Source organism: Branchiostoma belcheri, unplaced genomic scaffold (assembly GCF_001625305.1).
Source record: "Branchiostoma belcheri isolate BF01 breed outbred unplaced genomic scaffold, Haploidv18h27 scaffold4, whole genome shotgun sequence".
Classification (NCBI taxonomy): Eukaryota; Metazoa; Chordata; class Leptocardii; order Amphioxiformes; family Branchiostomatidae; genus Branchiostoma; species Branchiostoma belcheri.
In genome coordinates, this window is record NW_017804020.1 from 4350514 (window position 1) to 4372512 (window position 21999).

At 46.8% G+C, this 21999-nt stretch overlaps 3 protein-coding genes across 3 annotated transcripts; 1 reads left to right on the forward strand and 2 right to left on the reverse strand.

Annotated features, from left to right (window-relative positions):
- Positions 1-175: 175 nt before the first annotated feature.
- Positions 176-5747, reverse strand: LOC109476937 (mesocentin-like). Its single transcript, XM_019777954.1, has 3 exons — positions 1535-5747; positions 287-1496; positions 176-179 (listed from the first exon to the last, which is right to left on the reverse strand). Exons 1-3 carry the CDS (start codon positions 5745-5747, stop codon positions 176-178), a joined length of 5427 nt encoding a protein of 1808 aa, XP_019633513.1.
- Positions 5748-8055: 2308 nt separating this feature from the next.
- On the forward strand, positions 8056-9915 carry LOC109477460. Its single transcript, XM_019778744.1, has 3 exons — positions 8056-8178; positions 8841-9097; positions 9778-9915. Exon 2 carries the CDS (start codon positions 8849-8851, stop codon positions 9080-9082), a length of 234 nt encoding a protein of 77 aa, XP_019634303.1. The 5' UTR covers positions 8056-8178; positions 8841-8848; the 3' UTR covers positions 9083-9097; positions 9778-9915.
- A 3969-nt stretch (positions 9916-13884) lies between these two features.
- On the reverse strand, positions 13885-20293 carry LOC109477206. Its single transcript, XM_019778273.1, has 3 exons — positions 19967-20293; positions 14833-14904; positions 13885-14011 (listed from the first exon to the last, which is right to left on the reverse strand). Exons 1-3 carry the CDS (start codon positions 20291-20293, stop codon positions 13898-13900), a joined length of 513 nt encoding a protein of 170 aa, XP_019633832.1. The 3' UTR covers positions 13885-13897.
- Positions 20294-21999: the final 1706 nt, after the last annotated feature.

Genomic DNA, 21999 nt, shown 5'->3' on the forward strand with positions numbered 1-21999 from the left:
TGTCATGTCATCCTTCTTCTTTTGCTCTTGCACCTGCTTCTTCGTCGATTCCAGTGCCATCCTCTGTTCCGGGCGCTGGAGTGCCTTCGCCTACTAGTGTCTCTCCGTCTGTAGTTGAAACATCTCTTCACCCACAGAGTCGACGCCGTCTTTGCTCTCCGGCGTGGGACCATCCTCATCTGTAGGTGTGGCAGGGCCGTCTCTGTCTTCAGGTGTGAGTATAGATTCTCCTGCTGTTTTTATGTCGTCTTTGCCTTTGGGTCTTGCGTCTATGATAGTTTCGGGCGTTGGGAATTCCTTCTCGTCCTGCTCAGGTGAGGGACCGTCTTCATCTCCGGTTGTTACACCGTCAGGTTTTATGCCTTCTGCACTTTCCGGTGTCGGTCCGTCCTCGTCTGTAGTCGCAGGTCCGTCTTCTCCAGTTCTTTCTCCTTCACTCTCGGGCGTTGGGATGTCATCTTTTGCTTGAGACGGATCGTCGCCATCTTCAGTTGTTCCTTCCTCTGTATCCTCAGGCATGTCGCCGTCGTCACTTTCCGGCGTGGGTTCATCCTCCGACGTAGCACCATCTTCGTCGACAGCTGTACGTCCGTCTTCTCCAACTGTTTCGTCACCGTCTTTGGTCTTAAGTCCAGCATCAGCTGTACCATCGGGCGTCAGAGTTTTTCCATCTTCAGTTGTCACACCCTTTTCGTCTTCTGGCTCTTCACTGTCTTTAGTTTGTGGTGTTGGACCGTCCTTATCTTCAGGCGCGCTACCATCGTCAGTTGCAGGTGTTGGTTTGGCTTCCCCTGCAGTTGTTTCGCCGTCTTCAGGTTTAGGTCTCGTATCAACTACACTCGCTGGCGTTGGAAACTCGCCCTCCCCGGGCGATGGATCCAGTTCTTCTCCTGTCAAACCGTCTCCTGTGACACCTTGGCTCTCTGGCGTTGGACCATCTTCCTCCTCGGCCGCCACTCTATCTTCCCCTTCTCCCGTCACGCCGTCGTCGTCACCAGGCTGCACCAAGGCTGCAGGGTCGGCTGTCGCGCTGACGTCATCGCCGGTAGTCACACCTTCTTCTTTCGGAGACACGCCGTCAGTCTCAGACACCTTAACGTCCTTTCCCTCAGCAGTTTCTGCCCCGCTCCCTTCCAGTTCTGCTCCAGAAGCTTCCTCTTCGACACCCGACCCCTCGTGATCTACACCAGATCCTTCTTCACCGCTTCCTTCCAACTCTGCTCCAGACCCTTCCTCTTTGTCTGCTTCTGTTCCACTTCCTTCGATCCCTTCCGCTGATCCCTCAGGCTCGGCACCGGAGCCCTCGTGAAGTTCCTGAGGTCCTTCCTTCTCAGGAGTCTTGTCCTTGGATGTTGTGTCGTCTTTTCCTTCTGTGTCTCCATCTTCATCGCCTGGCTCTGAAATGGGTGTGGGGCCGACCTCACCCTCAGCTGTCTCCCCGTCTCTTCCTTCAGGCTTGGTACCATCTTCACTAACAGGGGTGGAAGGTCTCCCACCTGAGTGGTACGACCGTCTGTCTCTTCAGGTGACACACTGTCTTCTTCTCGCGGTGCTGTGTCGTCTTTGCCGTCTTCTTTGGTGGCATCTTCCCTATCCGGAGCAATAATGTTTTCAACCTGAGCCGTGGGACCTTCTGTATCAGCAGGAATCACGCCTTCTTCTCCTGTCGGTGTGTCTGAAACATCTGTGCCGTCTAGCTTGGCAGAATCGATACTTTCCTGAGTCGGAAACTCGTCCAATGTAACGTCGTCATCCCTATCTGTTGCGGCACTGACTTTACTCAATGGCGTTACAGCGTCTTCACCTGCAGGCTGTACACCGTCTTCACCTGAAGGCGTTACACCGTCTTCACCCGCAGGCTGTACACCGTCTTCACCTGCAGGCGTTACACCGTCTTCTTCTGCAGGCGTTACACCGTCTCCATCTTCAGTTGCCTCGTCGTCTTTGTCAGTACCAAGTTCAGGTTCGGCAATTGGACCTTCGTCTTCCTCAGTTTCCCCTTCAACAGTTCTAACCGCCTCTGGATACGTATCTTGGTCTTCCTCACCATCTTCTGACTGGGGCGTTGTGTCGACATCACCAGTGAGGCCTGTGGGGCCTTCCTCTTCAAAGGAGAATCCGTCCTCCTTCTCGGGTATCGTTCCGTCCTTTTCGTCTTCGGATTCTTCTCCAGTTCTATCCCGTTCTTGTTCTGGAACTTTTCCCTTGGCATCCGAACTTTCATGGACTTGCCCAGACCCTTCAACACCAGAGCCTTCATGGTCTACTCCGGATCCTTCACCCTTTTCCCCCGATCCTTCATGGTCTATTCCCGATCCTTCATCCTTTTCCCCCGAGCCATCATGGTCTATTCCAGAACCCTCCTCTATGAGTCCCGAGCCTTCAGGGGCTTCTGTAGGCCCTGTTCCCTCTCTCAATGTTTTAGCATCCTTCGGCTTGGGTGTTATGGGGTAAGGTTCGTCTGGTGTGGTGCCGTCTTTATCGTCAGGTCCTGTAGCATCCTCGGCGGTAGGTCCTTCCTCGTCCACAGGTGTTTCCTCGCCTTTGTCTTCCGTTGTAACATCGTCTTCACTTTCCGGAGTTGGACCAGCTTGATCGGTTGGCGTCTCCCCGTCGTCTGTAGTAGCGCTGTCTCCATCTCCAGCTTCACCTTTTGGTGTTGGGACCTCTTCATCTTCATGCGTTTTCTCGTCTTTATCTTTGGTTGTCTGGTCATCTGTACTGTCGGGCTTTGCGCCGTCTTTACTCTCGGGAGTTGGGAGTTCATCCTCTTCAAGCAGTTCTCCATTTTCTCCCTCCGCCGTAGAGGCATCTGTAGTGTCGGGCACCTCGCCGTCTTCAGTCGTCACCGTCGGCCTGTCTTCTTCCTCTGCTGCGGTAGCGTCTGAACTGTCGGGTGCCTTGCCGGCTTCAGACGAAGTCGTTGGGTCGCCTTCTTCCTTTTCTGTAGTAGCGTCTGTGGTTGGCCCTTCTTCTCCTTCTGGCATCACGACGTCTTCAGGCTCCGGCGTTGGAACTTTTGTGACCACAGGTTCCTTTAGGTCCTTCCCAATGGCGGTTTCTACGCCACTCCCTTCTAGTTCTGCTCCCGATGCTTCCTCCTCGACACCCGAGCCCTCGGGGTGTTCCCCTGATCCTTCTACACCGCTACCTTCCAGTCCAGATCCTTCCTCCTCGCCCGTCTCTTTTCCACTCCCTTCAATCCCTTCAGCTGACCCCTCCTCCTCAACGCCTGATCCTTCATGGATTGCTGCAGGTTCTTTTCCCTCGGGCGTCTTCTCATCTTGTTCTTGGATCATCGTGTCGTCCTTTTCTCCCGTGGTCGTACCGTCTTCTGGCTTTGTATCATCGTCAGTAGTTGGCGTAGGGATGTCTTTACTTTCGGACGGCTCGCCATCTTCACCTTTTGTAGCTGCGTCTGTGCTTTCTACAGTTGGGCCGTCCTCTGCGTCGGGCCTGACATCATCCTCAGGCTGAGACGTTGGGCTTTCTGCATCATCAGACGTCACCCCATCAGGCATGGGCCCATCTCTATCCGTTGCCGTTGGTCCATCCTCCCCATCCTCAGCTTTTACGTCGTCCTTGTCCTTAGGCTTCGCACTATCTTTGGTCTCAGGTGTTGGAAATTCGACCTCATCAGGCGTCTCTGCGTCTTCTCCCACGGTTTGTGAGTCTTCCGGCCCATCCGTTGTATCTGCGATTGTCTCTGGTGTAGGACCATCTTCGCCCTCGGATTCCGCCATGCCATCAGCTTTCGGCATCCCATCTAGTTCGCCTTCAGGCGTCTCGACGTCTTGCCCTACATCAGTCACGCCATCTACTCCCTCGGGCTTTACGTCTTCTGGCTGATAAGTCACATCTTCGGAGGTATCTGGCGTGGGTCCATCTCCATCCTCCGGCTGTTTTATAGCTTCAGCTTCCGGAAACGTGTCTTCTTTACCTTCGGTCGTCTTAGCGTCTTGTTCTTCACTTGGCACGCTATCTTGGTCTTCATGTCTTACATCGTCAGGCTGAGACGTCGTTTCAACGATTGGCTGTGCAGTAGAATCATCTCCATCTTCTTGCGTTTTTATATCCTCGGCTCTAGGCACCTCGCCGTCTTCGGGAGAGGACATACTTAGTTCGTCTTCCTCCTCTGGCAGTAGACCATCTCCAGGCTTGGGCGTTACCCCGGTGTCATCACCTTTGTCTTCCTTTGGAGCCATCACGTCTGTTTCAGATACCTTTGCGTCTTTTTCATCAGGTGTTTGAACCCCACTTCCTTCCAGTTCTTCTCCGGATCCTTCCTTCTCGAGGCCAGAACCCTCGTGGTGTTCTATACCACTCCCTTCCATCTCTACTCCAGACCCCTCCTCCTCACCTGTCTCCGTTCCACTTCCTTCAATCCCTTCGGCTGATCCCTCGGGCTCGACCCCGGAGCCTTCATGGACTTCTGATGTTCCTTCGGCCTCGGGAGTCTTCTCGCCTTCCGTCTTAGTCTTGTCGTCTTTATCTTCTTTGATCTCCTCGTCTTCAGTTTCAGGTTGAATCGTGGGCGTGGGACTTACTATACCATCAGTGTCTTGTCCATTTGTCTCTTTGTCAGCTTTTACGTCCTGCTCTACATCACTGATATCGGTAGGCATCGGACTGTCTCCATCGTCCGTCGCTGTGTCGTCTTCACTCTCAACGGGTGCTCTAATGTCTGCGCTCACTGGCGTTGGAACGGCTTCGCCAGGCGCAGAACCGTCTCTATCTTGAGGCGCTGTGCCATCCTTATTGTCAGGGCTCGCGTCTTCAGCACCACCTGCTGTTGGAAGCTCTGTATCCTCTGTCGTGACGTCATCACCAGGCGTCAGTCCGCCTTCACCATCAGGCGTCACATCATCTTCACCCTCGGGTGTCACACCGCCTTCACCATCAGGCGTTGGTCCGTCTCCACCCTCGGGCGTCGGTCTGTCTTCGCCCTCGGGCATCGGTCCGTCTTCACCCTCGGGCGACGGTCCGTCTTCACCATCGGGCGTCGGTCCGTCTTCACCCTCGGGCATCGGTCCGTCTTCACCCTCGGGCGCTGGTCCGTCTTCACCCTCGGGCGTCACACCTTTTTCGCCCTCGAATGTCTCGGTGATTGGGCCTTCTTCACCCTCGGGCGTCTTGGCTGTTGGGCCTACTTCACCCTCGGTCTTCACACCGTCTTCAGCCTCGGGCGTATCAGTGGTTATGCCTTCACCACCCTCGGGCGTCAGGTCATCTTCATCCCCAGGCTTCACGCCATCTTTGCCATCTGGTTCTGTACCATCCTCATCTTCAGGAATCCCTGGCTCCTCTTTCTTAGATACCTGTGTATCTTTTCCATCACGTATCTCCGCCCCACTTCCTTCAAATTCTTCCCCCGAGCCTTCAGGATCAACTCCCGACCCTTCTAAGACTTCTCCCGACCCTTCTGGGGCGTCTCCTGACCCTTCCTGGAGTTCTCCTGATCCTTCTGGTCCGTGTTCTCCTGATCCTTCCGCCGCTTCTGTCCCACTTCCCTCAGACATGTCACCTGACCCATCGTCTGCAACACCTGACCCCTCCTGGGACGTCCCAGTTGAGTCCGTGTCATCCTCCGTTACAGCCTTAGCAACGACTTCGCCAGTTGTGCCTCCGCTTTCCTGGTTTCCATCCAAGTCCCTTTTTCTCAGGGATTTTCTCAAGGGTTTGCACAGGCCAAGAGCTATCACCCCTCCCACAGCAAAGAGTACCAGCAAGACGGTCCGAGTCCGCATGGTCGCAGCTTATATCTCTCCCTGACACGGTGAAAGACTAATCACTGCAAGAGTCTACCAATGATGCCCCCGCGCTCTTCGATACCCGGGAATTAATCCTCTCAGGTTCTCCTTTCTCCCCGCCGGAGAGTCGTATTCAGGGGGCCAAAGCGTGCCCAGGTAGCAGGCTGTTCGCAATTACGCGTCGCACCTCCCCTGGTTTGGATATATGGGGTGAGTCGAGCTGGTGGGCATGAGTCGGCCGGTGTACGTTCCAGCGAGGAGGCGGGACGACGCGGTGTCGGCGGGGTCAGACGCGCAAGGGAGAGATCCGGGCAGGTCGTCTCGCGACGATCCTTTTGATTTGTTTAACCCCTGCCAGGGGTCGATTTGGTGCGTGTGTCAAAGTTACATTCAGGAGTAGCAGATCAGTTTATAACAGTAGAGAGAGCATCGCACTCTACATATATAAACAGAAGTGAACGGGGTTTATAGAATGCCCGGTCCCACGTGTAGACACTTGTAGGATAAGAACGCTGCCAAAGAAATCAGCCTGGTGTAACCTGTTGGGCTAACTTCGTTATCACCAAAAGGGGAGCCGCCTTGTTCTAATTTTCCTACATTTCTGAGTAGTCATTCCCAGACCTCCGAACGCGGCCCAGACTAAACCTGCGCCCCTGCCGAGACGGGGACATAACCAGAACGGTCTGCGCCACCGCCGGCTTTCTCCGCGCTCAGCACCGGGAGAGTTATCACGTAATTCAGGCGAAATGAAAACCATAAATACACATCTGAACATGACACAAGTCCTCCTTGAAACCGTATCCGCAATTTAACGCTTTTAATATATCTGCATTTCCTTTAACTATGGGAACATTTGAGATAATGGAAAACCTGGATAGTATGAGTGAGTGATTAGGTGTGAGTCGATGCGATATCGGTGCTTGTTGTTTTCAGGTAGCCGGTGTACAGTGATAGATTTCCTATTTTACACTTGCTGCGATCAATTCATGATTCTACACCACTGTTGCAAGTTGTTAGCATAAACTTTCCACAACTATTTTGTTCGTCTATCTGGGCGTCAACATTTCTGGTTTTGAATTTGCTGACTCGAATCAACTCTGTCTAGATGCAGATGTTCTAGTGCATATTTGTCGCCTAAATAAAACCTAACGCCCTGTAATGTAAAGAGAAAGGACCTCCCTCCAAGTTGACCTAGCTAAACTTGCTCCACTTTTTCGGATTCTCCAAACACCACCCCCGGTGGGTCTTTTAATCACATTTAGTCCAAGCGCTACAAAATAAAGGATTGGGTTTATTGTCGACTCAATGTAGATGAATTTAGGAGTGTGTTTTGCATTGACGACGTCCTCGATCGGGACAAGACGTCATTTCCAGTTCAGGGATTGTAGTGACAAAAGCGGCCGCTTGAGATCTCTGCATCACATGAAACGTAGGAATGTAGTTTTCTGTAAAGTCGACAGAGGTCCCTGTTGTACAACACTTAAAAGTCAGGGCAAGCACAACAGGTTGAGAATAGTTATAAAATAGAATAACACGAATGGAAAAATGTGGTGCTCCTATATATATATTATATGTAACATCCGTGTCCATAATATCACCAGGGTCCATAATATCGCCACCTTGAGAAATAGTGTGCTTTAAAAATTATAAGATATTTTTCCTGCAACATACTTTTGGTATGCACTCCTGCACACCTCAAATATACATACCTAGGGTATGTTGCAGTAAAAATATCTTTAAGCACACTTTTTCTCAATGTGGCGATATTATGGACGCTGGTGATATTATGGACACGGATGTTACATATTCCTATGCACATAGCTCCACATGGGCTTTAAAATGTCGATAGATTTGCCATGTTGATTTGATTATATGGATGACATCCACGCGCACATGAAAATTTTTCAACCATAATGTAAATCGTACAAAACAGTTGCAAAGTAAGCAAATATATACTGTAAGTTGACCCAAGAAAAGATAGGAAAACGATACCAATGTCGTAGAATGCGAAAATCAAAAGAAAAAGACGAAAATGTAAAGAAATTAAATTGAAGACTAGATTATTCGCCATACCATACCCTGTGTCATTTGTTCAACCTTCACGACCATGTAGATTTCATAACGAACTTTCAGCAACTTTTTTTTGCCAACGTTTTTTTTTTTTTATTCGCACGCTCGCGTCAGTTTTGGGGTTCCCAGAGATGTCATCCATATAATCAAATCAACATGGCCTAAGCAGGTATAGAACAGCCAGCACCCAACACCTGCATGGAGAACGGCCCACGTTCCAGAGCGCCCGGGTCGGTTGTGACGTTGCATGGTGACGTCACGCCAGTGGTAAACAAACCTATCAGCCGAGCCATAGCTGCAGCAGCGGACCTGTTGGCCTGACGTGAAACAGTCGGTGGTGCAGCGAAAAGCGTCACAGGTAACGCCTTTTATGGCTTCTGTTTGTACCTTGGAATGTCTTCCACGTCTTCTATTTTGTATTCTAGAGACAACGCTGGTTGTTTTGCACGGTAGCGTTCTGCAAACCGTTTGTAAGAGGGGAGGGGGGTGCGCTGTATTAAAACTTCTTGTCTACAGGTGTTGTCTCAGGAGTGAAAATGACGTAATTTTGCAAACAAGATCTCCAAAATGGACACCAAATTTGCTTGTGGAATGTTGCACAAACTCTACGACGGGAAAGTTTTGATTTAGAGTTTGGCAAAAACGGATTGGCGAGGCGGTGGGTGTTAAAGGGTTTGAGACGATCCAGCTTTGCAATGATGATGCAATACACGGTACAATGAATGGAGGGAGGGAGGGGGGCGTTATCGATCGTTTAGTACTTCTGTTGTAAGAGGTCTAAATCGTGTGTTCCCTGCCCATAACGTCACATGAATATGGTTTTCAGAACAAAGAACCAGAAGTGTCGTTGAGTGTTGTTGTTTTTTTTTTTACTTTGGGATATCAATATTACTTTATAGCAATATGCCATAGGGACAATGCATTGCGTAGATACCCTCGTTGTCACGAAACAACTTTCATATGAAGTTGAAGTTGTAATAACGGTTGCTTTTTATGTGGCAACCTTGACACGACCTTCAGAAATCAACATGGCGGACGAAGTGGACGAGTACGAACACTACAACTACGAGGCGGACCGAATCGCGGCCAAGGGCAGCGGCAAGGGGCGGTCCAAAACCGAGCAGCGGGAGCGCACGCACTCCGACCCGAGCGGAGAGACGCGCAAGATCGTCACCAACATCCAGAACGCCGAGAAGAAGGAGAAGGAGAAGAACTTGACGAAGCAGGCGCACGCCGCGCAGCACGCGAAGAAACAGTCCTGACGACGTGGCGGACAGGTAACACTGACCTTTGCACCCACCCAGGTAGTCTGGCTTAGGAACGTGGGAACTTTGCCACATTTTCATTTTTTTTCTCTCCGTGGCAGAAACAGAAAAAAAGAAAAATATTTGATAATTATAATAGAAAATCTACTAGAAATTTTTGCATCCTTAATAATAAAACTAAACAATAACAAAACTACAGGCCATCCAGACTTCAAAACAAAATGATAAAAAAATCGATACGAACGCTGCTAGACTTTGTTGACTTCTGAGATTATATCAGGAGAGAGGTATAAACATAGGTTCTTGACTACGCTCGCTGTATAAAGGTGAGTACCAAACAAAGGGTACATGGGGGACACGGTCGTTTAAACACGAACAACAAAACATAAAATCATTAAAGACTATGGTTTAACTGAGAGGAAATTTCATATGAACTATCAACATGTTTTATTTTTCTTTATACTACGTTCGCTTGCTTTGCTTTAGTGTATTTTAGTTTCAACTGAGGCTTTTGTAACTACAGAAATTTTCGTTGGTGTAAGCACTTTGATGGCATTACATTTGATGGGTTTAAGTACTATGTTCATCAATTTCTGTTTGAAAAATGTACAGCAAAACTCTACGTTATTTTGATTTTTAATATCTCGTTTATGGTCGCATTTTTGTTGACGTATTTTCGGTTGCCCTTACAGGAATAATTTGAGGCCAGTTTGAAGAAAGAACAGGAACTACAACGGATCTAATGATTACGGAAACACGGACTTGTTGCCTGTTTTTAGGGACTTCCTTTTGAATAAAACGTTACAAACGTTTAAATCCCGTGTCGGTTGTAAACAACCTTTGGCGGGAAAAACAGGAGCCCACTTGAGCGCCTCTCAGAGTGCCAAAGTGCAATGACCGGAGATGACATAGCAACATATTATGGTCTAGATAGAGTTTCGTGTTGTGACGTCATACGATGTTTACGTACCGTTACCTGATGAAATTGTGTAGAACTTCGGGGACGGATCATGAAAGATGTAGGGGTGGGTAGGTAAAATGGCAAAAATACGATACGAAATATTGACCGTTAAAAATAAAAGTTACACCATACGTATGAAAGACGCCTGGTGCCATCACTCTAAACTACTGTCTTCCATCAAGTATATTTCAAGGTTGCCCAGAAAGTATTGAAAAAAAAATACGTATTTTCCCCTAAACATGCTATGATGCAATACCTACCGCACACACTAGGCGACGCTTCAATCTTCACTCTAAAGGCTCACAAATAGTAGTAGTACGATATACCATAAACACGCAGAAGAAATTTTCGCTACATCAAATGCAAACACAATGATCTGTCAGTTCACTAAATTTTCATAAGAGCAGATTCTTGAGCATTTCTATATTGTAGCGGCTTTTACGTTATTTAGGGAATTAATCCGCGATATACACGCCACAGTCAGGCATGAACGTTATTGAGGCATTACAGGCATAACAAGTACTCCGGCAATGGGGTATAAATCTGTTGTTAAATACCAATGATATAAACCCTGATATTCACCAGTAATGAGGCGTTAGCTGGGTACCGATTAGTGGCACGTCTGCGCGCTATTAAAACGCCGTTAAACGTGTAGATGACTTAGGCCATGTTGATTTGATTTTATGGATGACATCCGCGCGCTCATGAATTTTCGACCGTTTCCAAAAAAAGTTTGAACAAATATATACCGTAAGTTGAAAAAAAACTAATTTTGAAAACGATACCAATGTCGTAGAATGCCAAAATCAAAGGAAAAAGAGGAAAATGTAAAGAACTGAATTTGAAGACTACTCTTGTGTCATTTGTTAAACCTTCAAAACCACGTAGATTTCATAATGAAAGCAACTGTTTTGGGGCCATTTTTTTTATTCGCACGCGCGCATCAGTTTTGGGGTTCCCAGAGGATGTCATTCATGTAATCAAATCAACATGGCCTTACTGATTTAATCTCTAGTATATGTGCGCATCCCACGTCGACGTCCCATGTGGCTTGAAATGAGATCGGGGTTTCCTTTCAGTCGCGTCTTTTTTCCTGAGATAGTTCTGCAGTTTTAACAGTCATTAAAGTCTTACGGCTCAACTTGTTTGCAAACCGTGAAGCCAGGCAACCGTGACGTTATTTGTCATCAGTCTTACCACATCCTTCATTCCCGTATTAGACGTCGTAGCTTTACCCCTAGGGTTTCATATCCTGAAATAGTTGGCTCTGTAGCTGGATGTGAATATTTGGTATGGAGTGCTAGGGAGTTTATATCGTCCACCGTCTCTGTTAAGAGATGGCTGGATTGTTGTGATATATATGGCCTCCTTAATGCCTCTTAATACGTAGTCCTGTTCAGTGTCCAGTATTGATATAGTGCTACATGTTTGTTAAGAAGCAAAGGAGACGGCGTTTCCCCCCGTGACATTTTACCGTGCTAGACCCGAAGCTATCCCGGTGGTTTGATGCATATCTCCCCGGCACCAACTCCTGCACGGCCCGCTGCCGCCCCTATGAAGGAATCCCTCAACTTCAGCACACCACCATTTAGGATATCCGCTATCCCATCTGGGTAAAACATTCAGGTCATCAACACACGCGCACTTCACGTAATACAACATGAATCAAGCAACTGGATATACTGTTTCAACACTCAGACGTTTCAGAGAGCACCCTCAATATTTCAGTGTGCCGACAACCGGTACCTTTGCCAAGATTTGTACGTATAAATGTCCTAACATACCTGTGGAGTCTACGCTCCCCTGGACCCGCTCAGGTTATCCATGAAACCATCAGGCTAACCTGACAGGCCGTTCCGATGTGCTTCCCGCACGGCGCCGGCCCGGTAATGGGAGGTACGCCGCGGAGTCTACAGGTGTATTATGTCTGTATAGAACAGTTCTCTGGTTGGGTGCAAGCGGACGTCTAGACGTCTAGCTATAGGTAGACAATGGGAGGATAAGGCTCTCCAAGATTAGTCTCCACCAGGCTTTTCTACAGGAATACGGATAGTAGAATTTGACAAAAAGGAGAGTAAAATTGGCCAGGGGAGTCAGGCCGCGGAAGGTTGTTTCTTTCCCTGCGCGGCCAGTCAAACCTCAAGGCGGTCAAACTCCCCCTGGCAAATATTCTCCTACATATATCCAGCGTAGTTAGTCTGGTAGAGACTACTCCAAGATGTAGGCTGTTTGCTTTTGTGGAATTTTGTACATCTTTAGTTATCTGCGTGTGTAGTTTTTTGCATGTCTTTCACTTTGTCATGTCTTGCCCTACTTTTATTGAAGAAAGAAAGAAAGAAAGAAAGAAAATAATTGAATAAGAAAGGCAATAATTAATTCAGTCAAGCATGGCTTATTATAAGACCGTACCACGTGGACACACACCAATATTTCTTCAGTGTTTGTGAGTGTGCACTGTGTTTCTGTTGGCATTTTAAAATATGTTGTTATGCAGCTCTATAGATTAGCCGGTCGATCTGTTACTATATCCCTCCCTCGGCTACAGGTTACTTACGTTCGAAGTCTTCCAGCTTCTGTTACTTAACAATCACGTCCAGGTCCATCTGTCTTAGAGACGCGACGGCGAGACATTTAATAGTTCCTTGTAGTGTTGCTAGTGTTGATGAACCTTCGCGCCGTGTACATGCGCTGGATAATGGACTCGTCGTCTGCGAAAGTTCTGTGTTCCAACTTTTCCTGCTCATCTTTCACAGGTCAACTCACTGTAACTCTGCCAGACTACACATAGATATACTCCATTGACTTAGCCTCCTTCGCAGACTTGTTGGGTGTCGGCGTTATTTTTTCTGTGAGCGACGCGAGTAATATGCCGCGGAGGGACGATTTGCTGCCGAGGGAGTTTTTGCCGCGGAGAGAAGGAGCGCGAATCTATCGAGCTGTCCAGGGAAATAGAAGTGATATGCCATAAGAACAAAAACGCATTATGAAATTTTTAAAAAGTCGTAGTCTGCTAAGGAACCTAGTACATGTACATGTACTTGCGGTGTGTTTTACCTCACTTACACAGTTACAGTTTATTACATCTAAACATTCTTAAATGTATTGCATATATTTGGACACTGTACAGATTGTCTCCTCCTAACATATGATGGAATGTACAGGCGGGATCAATTATATCAAACTCTTGTGAGTGATGTAGAAATCAGCGGCGGGTCTGGCTGGAGGGTCGGGCAGTCGGCATGACTGATTCCCGCCCGTTTGTCTCGGCCTGACAGACTTATTGGACTACAGGCATATTGCATCCCGTCGCCATCCCTCATATGCCTTACGGTGGGCGCCACTTCATCATGGCACAGGGGTGGAAAGTTCACACATGACAGAGGACTTCTGTAGAAAACAGACGATCTGACCCCCTTCTCCAAAAAGGAAAGTTTCTGTTTACAAAAAGCCTGACGACATATCCTGAAAGTTCATCTGTCTTGGTAGAAGTCATTATGAAACAAGTTTGAACTGCAATATCCAACAGAAATTGGACTTACCCAAATTTTCAACTGTACAACTCCAGTCTTTGTCAAGAAATGAGCAATCCATTGCATCTGTGACGTCACGCAGATATCGCACCTGAATCCGTGAGCAGTGGATCATAGGTTGCAGAAAGTCTGTTGCGCCCCCCGTCTCTGTTGAGGGATGGTTGTAATGCCCTGATGGAGTTGTACAGTCGAAAATTTGTTGTGTTGGATTGCAGTTCAAACTTGTTTCATAAAGCCTGACAAAATGTGTGTGTAGATGTCGAATAAGAAAGAAGTATTACTAAGATTGGACAGTCTTATAAAGACCAGGACTACAAAAAGTCATAGTTCAACGTGATGTCTGCGGGATGATATCCGGGGTCCTTTCCTCCTCTCCTTCCGTTTCCGCTTTCTGTGCACTTCCGGTTCCCTCTCCAGACCCAGCTGGTACATGATCTGAAACGAGAGGATTGTGGTAAAGAAAAAAGACTACTAGAAAGGTAACATTTGCAAATGCATAATGTTTACCTTCGCATATGGTCTGCTCTGTTAATTCTTACTCAAACACATTCATATATATGGTGCCAGGAGTCTAAATACCTCCTGCTATAAAATTGCAACGTGATATAACCCAACTCTAGTTACCATGGTGACAGACGTCTGGTTCAGGTCGTTGGCCAAATTTGGAGAAGAAGACGAAACAGAGCAAAAACAATATGTCGAAGGTAAACATAAAAATTCATGTCTGTCGTTAACGTTAACATGGATGTGTATGCAGAGCACAGTCACCTTTTTTCAGCTTCCACTATACATCGTTCTATGGCACGTACGTCATCACCCACTCAGGTAATCAGACTCGTAAGTGCAAACAATTAAAAGTAAGTGAAGGCAATTACCGCTCCCAGTGTGAAATTACGGAAGACCCTCCTTCGCGCACGTTTGTCTCTGAAAACCGAGGCCGCGTTAACCTGATTTTACAGATGATATCCACGCGCGCTGTCATTCCATTACCTCCGTGTGCGTGTACGGAGGTTTAGTTTTCGGTGTGCCGGTTTGTGTGTGTACATGTGTGTGTTTGCTTTCTTTTCCATGACGGTCAGTGCCACATGCTAGGCACGTCAAGGACCTTGACAGGACGTTAGGTCAAAGGTCCTAGAAAAGGTTATCTCGTTTCCTGATTTCAATTTCGTTCTATATGCTTATCTGTTGCTTAGAAGCCATATCTTAACTGGGTTGGACTCTGTATATAGCTAATTTAGTGTGGCCCAAGTACGTACCTGCTTTACTTGTTCGTGCAGTCCTTCCCAGTACGTTTCGTTGCGGTTGACTGCTCCCAGCATACGCCCGACCTTGATAGGAAGAAAAAAATGATCAGTGAGGCCAACTCGACAAAGTGAAATATGCCGGTATTTGCAAACTCGGGATTCTGATTGAAAAACATCGATTTTTGTGTAACGGTCAGGCTTGGGGTGTTCCGTGAGTCGGCCATCCGTGGGTAAAACGTTTCCATCATCATCACGTACTGACTGCCGTGTCCTCTACACATGTAATGTACGCATCAATTTATTCGTATTAAAGATCTCTATGTTTTATCTTTGTCCTAAATTTTAGTCATTATTTATAAATAGGCTGTAGTATTTAACTTTCTCCCTCAAGTCTACTTCCTTTTTTTTTTCAATTTACTAAATGTTCATTTCATACTGGGAAAAACAGTCCCAATTTGTTGGAAATTTAATAGTGTTAAGGTGGTAAGTGCAGAAATTCAGCTGATGTTTAGTTCATGTTGTCCTCAGTGAGGTTACACCAGTTCCTCCACAGATTTCTGGGCAGAAAGAAACATGAATTGTGTTAACACATGTACTATGCCTGTCCTTGGTGCTGAACGCTTTCCTTTACTAGCAAATAATATAATGCCTACTGCTCACTGTTGCGTTTTCTTTATGCTTTATGTTTTGAACGAGGTCTTCACCAATTGTTATACCGATACCTAAAGTTGACCACAAAAACACGTAAAACTGTAAAACATCTGCGTAGAATGAACAGACCGGTGCAACAAACTCCTGGGCTGAGTGTTCGTCTTGAATTCGGGGTATCGTGGATTCAAACCCCGGCCAAACGAAATATAATCCTGCTTTCTCTACCAAGCACATTTCAGACAGAGTATAGGAGTTGAACACAAATCACTACCATTGGACTGGCCCCTGCTGTATTGGCCATGTGTGTGGGGAGTTGAAACTATGGGAGTCAAGAATACACCATTGCCAGTGGACCAGCTCCGTAGTGTAGTGTCCCTGTGTGACCTAAGGACTATAGAGAGAAACGGAAAGAAAGCGTCGCACTATACACTAAAAGGTGTGGAAAGGATTTTAACTATATAAACGTATGACTTTGCTGATGACTAGTACCTGGTGACTGTATTAGTTTGGCCCATGTAAAGAACCTGTAGACTTCTGTAAGCCTGACGTACTAATCCGAGCTCGTGGCTTTGATGAATGGCCGGCTGTAAACCGAGCAGACTTGAGCCGCTTGGGGAAGACAGTATAGGCGAGGCGACTGAGCGGCTCGAGTGGCTTAACGGTAAAAAGGTTGGATGTCAGTGTTCCTGGTAAGAGGATTTTTAGGGTGTGAACTATCCTGTCAAAACCACCGCCGCTTTGATACAGATAAGATAACCGAAGACGGGGGAATACTTAACTTAACTGTCTTAACGGCAACAAGTCGTTGTGCGTCCATGTCTCAAGTCATTGAAAGAATGTAGCACTATATCTGTGAGGAATCAAAGCTTACTATGCAGAATGTCAGGTACTGTAGAATGTATAATATGCATGTAGAATATACGGGTATACGTACTGTCATAAACCTCGCTGAAAACCGAACGACAAATATGTGACCGTGCCGTTACTGTACATATTGGCTTTGGGCCTGTATCACCATGTAGTTTATAGTATATTCTGATGATATTCATCTTTTTTCTTGTTAACAGACCAAACAAACACGGCACTGTGCATATGGTTTTTACCACACCCCTTTAGTTGCTGTTGACACTGCCCAAATGACGTGATGATTTTAAAATTTCCAGAAAACTTGGTCATAGAATTCTAACGGCTGTTGTTGCTACGTAATTTTGTACGTAATTCTGTTACAAGATAGCTCCTTTGGCAAATCATTCATCACCCCATCTGTCCAATTTCACTGTTTTTGTCCGCATCCCGAGGGGCCTGTTGGAGACTAGCCGCCGTCCACACGATAAATCCCGCGGATCTGCCGGGTGCAGGCGGCGCACGGAGGGGTAATCTCCAACCCGATATCGGCACAAACTCTGCCCCGACGACTTTCAATTACAGCGCGCAGCACCGTGAAATTAGATTACTTTGCCGATGTCAGAGCCGGGCAGTTTGGCATGCAGGAGCGCGGGGCGGAGGAACGCGCGGGATAATGCGGGGCGAGACGGGTCGGTAACGGGAGAGAGTACCGGCCGTTAGGCGATACTTACACACACGCGAACAACTGGCGGTGATATAATACCTTTTACAGGGGGGTTGTAAAGTATAGGATCAAGAAAATGCTTAGAGACAGAAAATGGAAAGTGGTATCAGTTTCAAATGGATCTTTCGTACTTTGGGCTGCTGATGTAAAGAAACATGGATTTTAACTGCCTTGTCACTCCTCGTAACGGAGATCGGGACTCTGATGCATCGGAACTGCTACGAAGCTGATTTAGTGCCGGACTTGGGATGTGGAGTGTTTGGCTGTGTTGTGTTATGCTCTGCGGAAATTTGCTGTGTTTTGAATCTGACATTAATTTGTTGGAATGGTTACTAGTATTGAAATATGATAGGAAAATTCTAGATTCGCCTGCTGGTAAATTCTAGATTTGCCAGCTGGTAAATTCTAGATTCGCCTGCTGGTAAATTCTAGATTCACCTGCTGAAAATTCAACAAAATTCAGACTGATACCAAATAAATGTATGTCTTCCGGTTGAGTAATAAAGATTCATTCATTCTATTGCTTAGCCTAAACAAATGTGACACATGTATTGATAAAAAATATGATCATAAACGAGGAAAGGTCGCCCCTCTTCCGTCATGTCCATTCGTCAATGCCACCGCAGGCTTAACTCCGGACCAGGGAGTGATAGACAGAGGTAAAGGTCCACGGCCTTGCTGATGCTCTAAGGGTAGTCGTTAATCTACTTGTGATGTGTCATGGGTACAACAGTGAAAGGTGAAGAGCACCGATATTCCTCTCCTTCCACCATGTACAACCTATTACCTCTCCAACCGAAGCCAGATACCCCGTTCACATCTGGGGGAAGTCGAAGAGCCTTTGCCTTGATCTCTTTGAAAACACATCAGACGGTAGAATGTGTAATACATGCCCGTAGCCAGGGGGGGGTTCGGACGAACCCTCACCCCCCACAAGGCTCAAAGGTCCACTTATTATCTAAAGGTCCAAGATTTTTCTTTTCACCAGCTGGGCTGGAATCGTAGAAAAACTGCTCACTCTATCATTGAATAAAAAGTTATCTCTGATTTCTTCTTTCAAATCCTCTCAAAAACGCAGGAAATACCATTTCAGAAAGTTCATCTTTCAAAATTTTCCTGGAGCCCTAGGAACCTATGGCGCTCGCTGGTCCCCTCAACCAGTGGGAAGAACTCCCCCATTCAAAATCCTGGTTACGGGCATGTAATATTTATCTGCTACGACGTGAATGTTTTCGGCAGTCTGGCCCCGTTACCGGTCCAGCGGTCATTCTTTGTCCGGCTGTAATGGCTTTCGTCGGTCAGAGGAAAATTAACATGAAGTCAGACGGACGGGATAATGCCGGCTTGTTAGCTGACCTGTTCAGTACGATATCGGTCAGCGGCCGCTTGATGCCAATGCTAAGTCAGATAAGGCCACAGGCCCACAGCAAGTAAATTTTATGGATGACATCCTCCACAGACTCCAAATCTAATGCGATAGGGCGAAAACAAAACAAGGCGGGCCAAAAAAAAAGATTCCTACATTTTCAAATCTTGATCTTGGTGAACACGACATGATACCTATATTGTGCTAAGTTTACTGCCAACTATTACAACATTCATTGTCACTGAAAAATAAAGGTTTTCAATCATTGTACAAATGGTTTTGATTCAGTGGGAACATCACATATAAAAGGAATGAAATACATCACTGCGTCAAAGTAAAAGACAATCAGAGCCTTGTCTTATCCTGTCTTGATATCTATTTGCCATCCACGTACAGCTCATCTTTGTACATTTTTGCATCCACGTACAGGCATCTTTGCACATTTTCGGCAAGCTGACCACTGTCTGTGGGCAACAAAATTTCTTGCTTTTTTTCAAAATCAGGCGAAATAAAATCAATGCGCGCGCGGGTATAATCTATAAACATTACTTGCTGTGGCCTAACGTTAATTCGCGTGACCGCTGAGTCATATATGCACGGTAAGCAACTGAAAAGGATGTAAGCTTGGCTAGATACATCTACAGACTGAAAAAAAAAATATAAACGCGTCTTGCTACATCTACAGAAGCTCTGTTCGAAGTGCCCGCCCGACCCCGAGCTGAGCAGTACCTGCCCACTGATCGACAAGCTGTCAGAACTATAAGTCTGCGCCGTATTTTGTATCGGAGTGAGTACAATAGGTGGCCGGTAGTGCCTGAGGGTTAGTGGAAATGGTTTTTCAATACTACGGAAAATACCGCATGGATAAGCAGAAACCAAATTTATGTGACACAATTTTTTCCAGTAAAAACAATAAAAATACCATATATGAACAATACACGAGTTTTTTTTTTCCTGCTATGTTGAAATTGAGATGATCACGAAGGCCGATTTCGTATTTCCTCCATGCTATATCTGTATCGGTATAGCCGGTATAACCGTCCTTCGGCGTAACACACCAGCTTCGCGGGCACGCGGCGCGGCGGCAGCTGCACACATTGAGTGGATAGCGAAGTGTTGAAGCATCTTGGTGCTAATTGCCTATAGCTAATTGAATAGTAAACATTCAGGATGACTCACAGTGTGAGTATTCAATGCTCGTCATTTCATTTTCATGGAACTGCTGAACAGGCAACTACTCATTTTCTGGCAATCTGTAGCTAATGAGGTAAATGAGTGTCATAATTAGATGCTGATGACTTCAATATGCGCGTCCATGTTTTTAGTATTCTCTAGTAGTTTCGCAGAAATAATAGTCAACTCGTCCACTTTTGTCTTCGTCACATATTGCTTTCTTCAATGTTTCTCATAAAATCATTTTAAGTGGTGTAAAACAGAAAAATCGTTTCATCTTTTCCCTACTTCACTCATCCACTGCGCTACTCCCCCGTAATCCTACCAAGGGTTACAGTAAGACGTAGTTATTACCTGTAAGGAACGAAATAAGATGTGGTGATCACCTTTAAGGATCTCAGAAGATGCTGGTCCGTGTCTTCCCCTGTCTTTTCCAAGACGTACACCAGCAGGGCGCTAAGTCTCGGATAGTCCTTCTCCAGAGAGGCGTTGCGGAACTGCCGGAGCCAGTCCTCGGGCGGGATGACTTCAGCCCCCGCCGGGCTCTCCCCCTGCCCCCGGGGAAACTCCGACACACTCCGGGCGGACTGAGAGCTCTCTGTAGACCCGTTACTCGTTGTAACTAACACAAACGCCTCCCAGAAATACACCAGCCCTGTGAATAAAATGACGGCACTGGGGTGGTCCAACGCGGACTTCAGGTGGAGAAACATGAGTGAGTCTACCTATGAAAATTTTATCGAGCGGGGCTTTCTGAACTGGCAGCTTCCGCGGCTGGTTATGATCGGCGGGCGCGCTGGGAAATCCCGGGATGATGCGACGGAAAATCAGGGCTGTACCACTCAACAATTTATAGGGGTGGATTTATCAGGGTGATTAGGATGTGTAGACGACGGCGGCGCTAAATGGAAAGCCACAAACTTTTATGGCACGCTTTTTGCAGTAATTACTGTTAAACGGGGAAGGGCGCTGTAAATTGCAATCAACGGGCGATACGGGCAGTTGGGTATGTAGGGTAATATGGCATGGTGGGGGCGATACGATACTTGCACTGTACAACTGGGTGGTCAGGGTGGCCGGTTATCTCTAAGTAGATGGTTGGTGTGCTGTTCCTGTTTGTTTGTGTGTATACATTGTGTCGTACTATCAGTGAATTGGTGTATTGCAATTTGTTTTGTTTTTTTCTATATTCAAACGAGACACGAACATTTCGATAATGTTATTTTCATTGCCTCTCAAAATGATACCCTATAATCCTCATCGTGTGACGCCACTTTCCCTTATGGGTTTTTGATCTTCTGCCAATGCAGTTTCAAATAGAACGCTCATATTTTATATTACATTTTATATAACGTTATATTGTGTGTGTGTCGGGAAGTATGATAGCATGTTTCGCATGCAGCAGTCGTGCGCCTATATCATAGCGAAATGGCAAATTCACGAGAAGGAAGGAGAGATCTCTCCCGCCATCCGATGACCCCAGGGCGGGGATAACTACATTTAACTCATATCTCCGGTAAGCACATCATCCTCACAGAGCATAGCCTGGATCCCAGGCTGTTCCCAGGGCCTAGTCAGGCTAATTCCTCGGTCCCAGAGCCAACATGCTTCCAAGAAAATTTTGTGTGTTAACTCAGTGTCTAAGACAGCGAGGGCTGTGGTAAAATTTCATTGAGGGCATTTTTTATATATTCCAACATTTCATGACTAGACATGGCGACAGCACACTCAAGTTATATCAACTTATTTTATGCCGCCACCAACGCAGAGGCGAATACAGCCAAGACAATAGTCATTTTCACATGAGTTAAGTGAGGAAAGTCGTGTAAAGTGCCTTTCCCAAGGGCACAAGATCGGTGGCATGTCAGGACTCGAACCTGGGACCTCTTGGTTCCTTGTCGAGCCCGCTGCCGCTACGCCACACGACTCCACAAGGGCATGTTGGTCCTAGAGCCAATAAGGAGCTGGTCGGTGTAGGCCCTGGAAATAGTCAGACATACAGGCTACACAGCAGCGGGCTCTTAATGGTTTTCCTCCACATCTGAGCCCGCCCACGTCTCTATAACAACTAATGGGCAAAAGCGCGCTGAAACCATTACGTGTTGCTGAAGTTCGCTTTCACTCCGCTTCTCTGAGCTCTGATTCTCATTACATCGTAGCCAGAAAGTTGAAAAAGCACTTAAAGAGTGGGAAACTCCGCCAGTAAGTACACGGGAAACCTCAGGACTCCTGGCGCAGAGCTTTATTCAACAGCCTTTAGAATGTACACATACATGTACTCTGGTGGGTAGTCTCTACCGGACTCCTTTGGATACTAGAGGGCTACATCTCTACAGACTATTGCGGCGTATGCTGCATGTGTCTAGCCTGTACCAGGCTTCTGGGGCGGCTGGAAATCTTCGGGTACGGCAAACTGTAC

Coding starts and splice junctions, on each gene's coding strand:
- LOC109476937 (XM_019777954.1), bottom strand. CDS start 5,747: ATGCGGACTCGGACCGTCTTGCTGGTACTCTTTGCTGTGGGAGGGGTG. Junction 1,497..1,534: donor AGCACCGCGAGAAGAAGACA/GTGTGTCACCTG, acceptor CGTACCACTCAG/GTGGGAGACCTTCCACCCCT.
- LOC109477460 (XM_019778744.1), top strand. CDS start 8,849: ATGGCGGACGAAGTGGACGAGTACGAACACTACAACTACGAGGCGGAC.
- LOC109477206 (XM_019778273.1), bottom strand. CDS start 20,293: ATGTTTCTCCACCTGAAGTCCGCGTTGGACCACCCCAGTGCCGTCATT. Junction 14,905..19,966: donor ATCTTCTGAGATCCTTAAAG/GTGATCACCACA, acceptor CTTCCTATCAAG/GTCGGGCGTATGCTGGGAGC. Junction 14,012..14,832: donor TGCACGAACAAGTAAAGCAG/GTACGTACTTGG, acceptor CTCTCGTTTCAG/ATCATGTACCAGCTGGGTCT.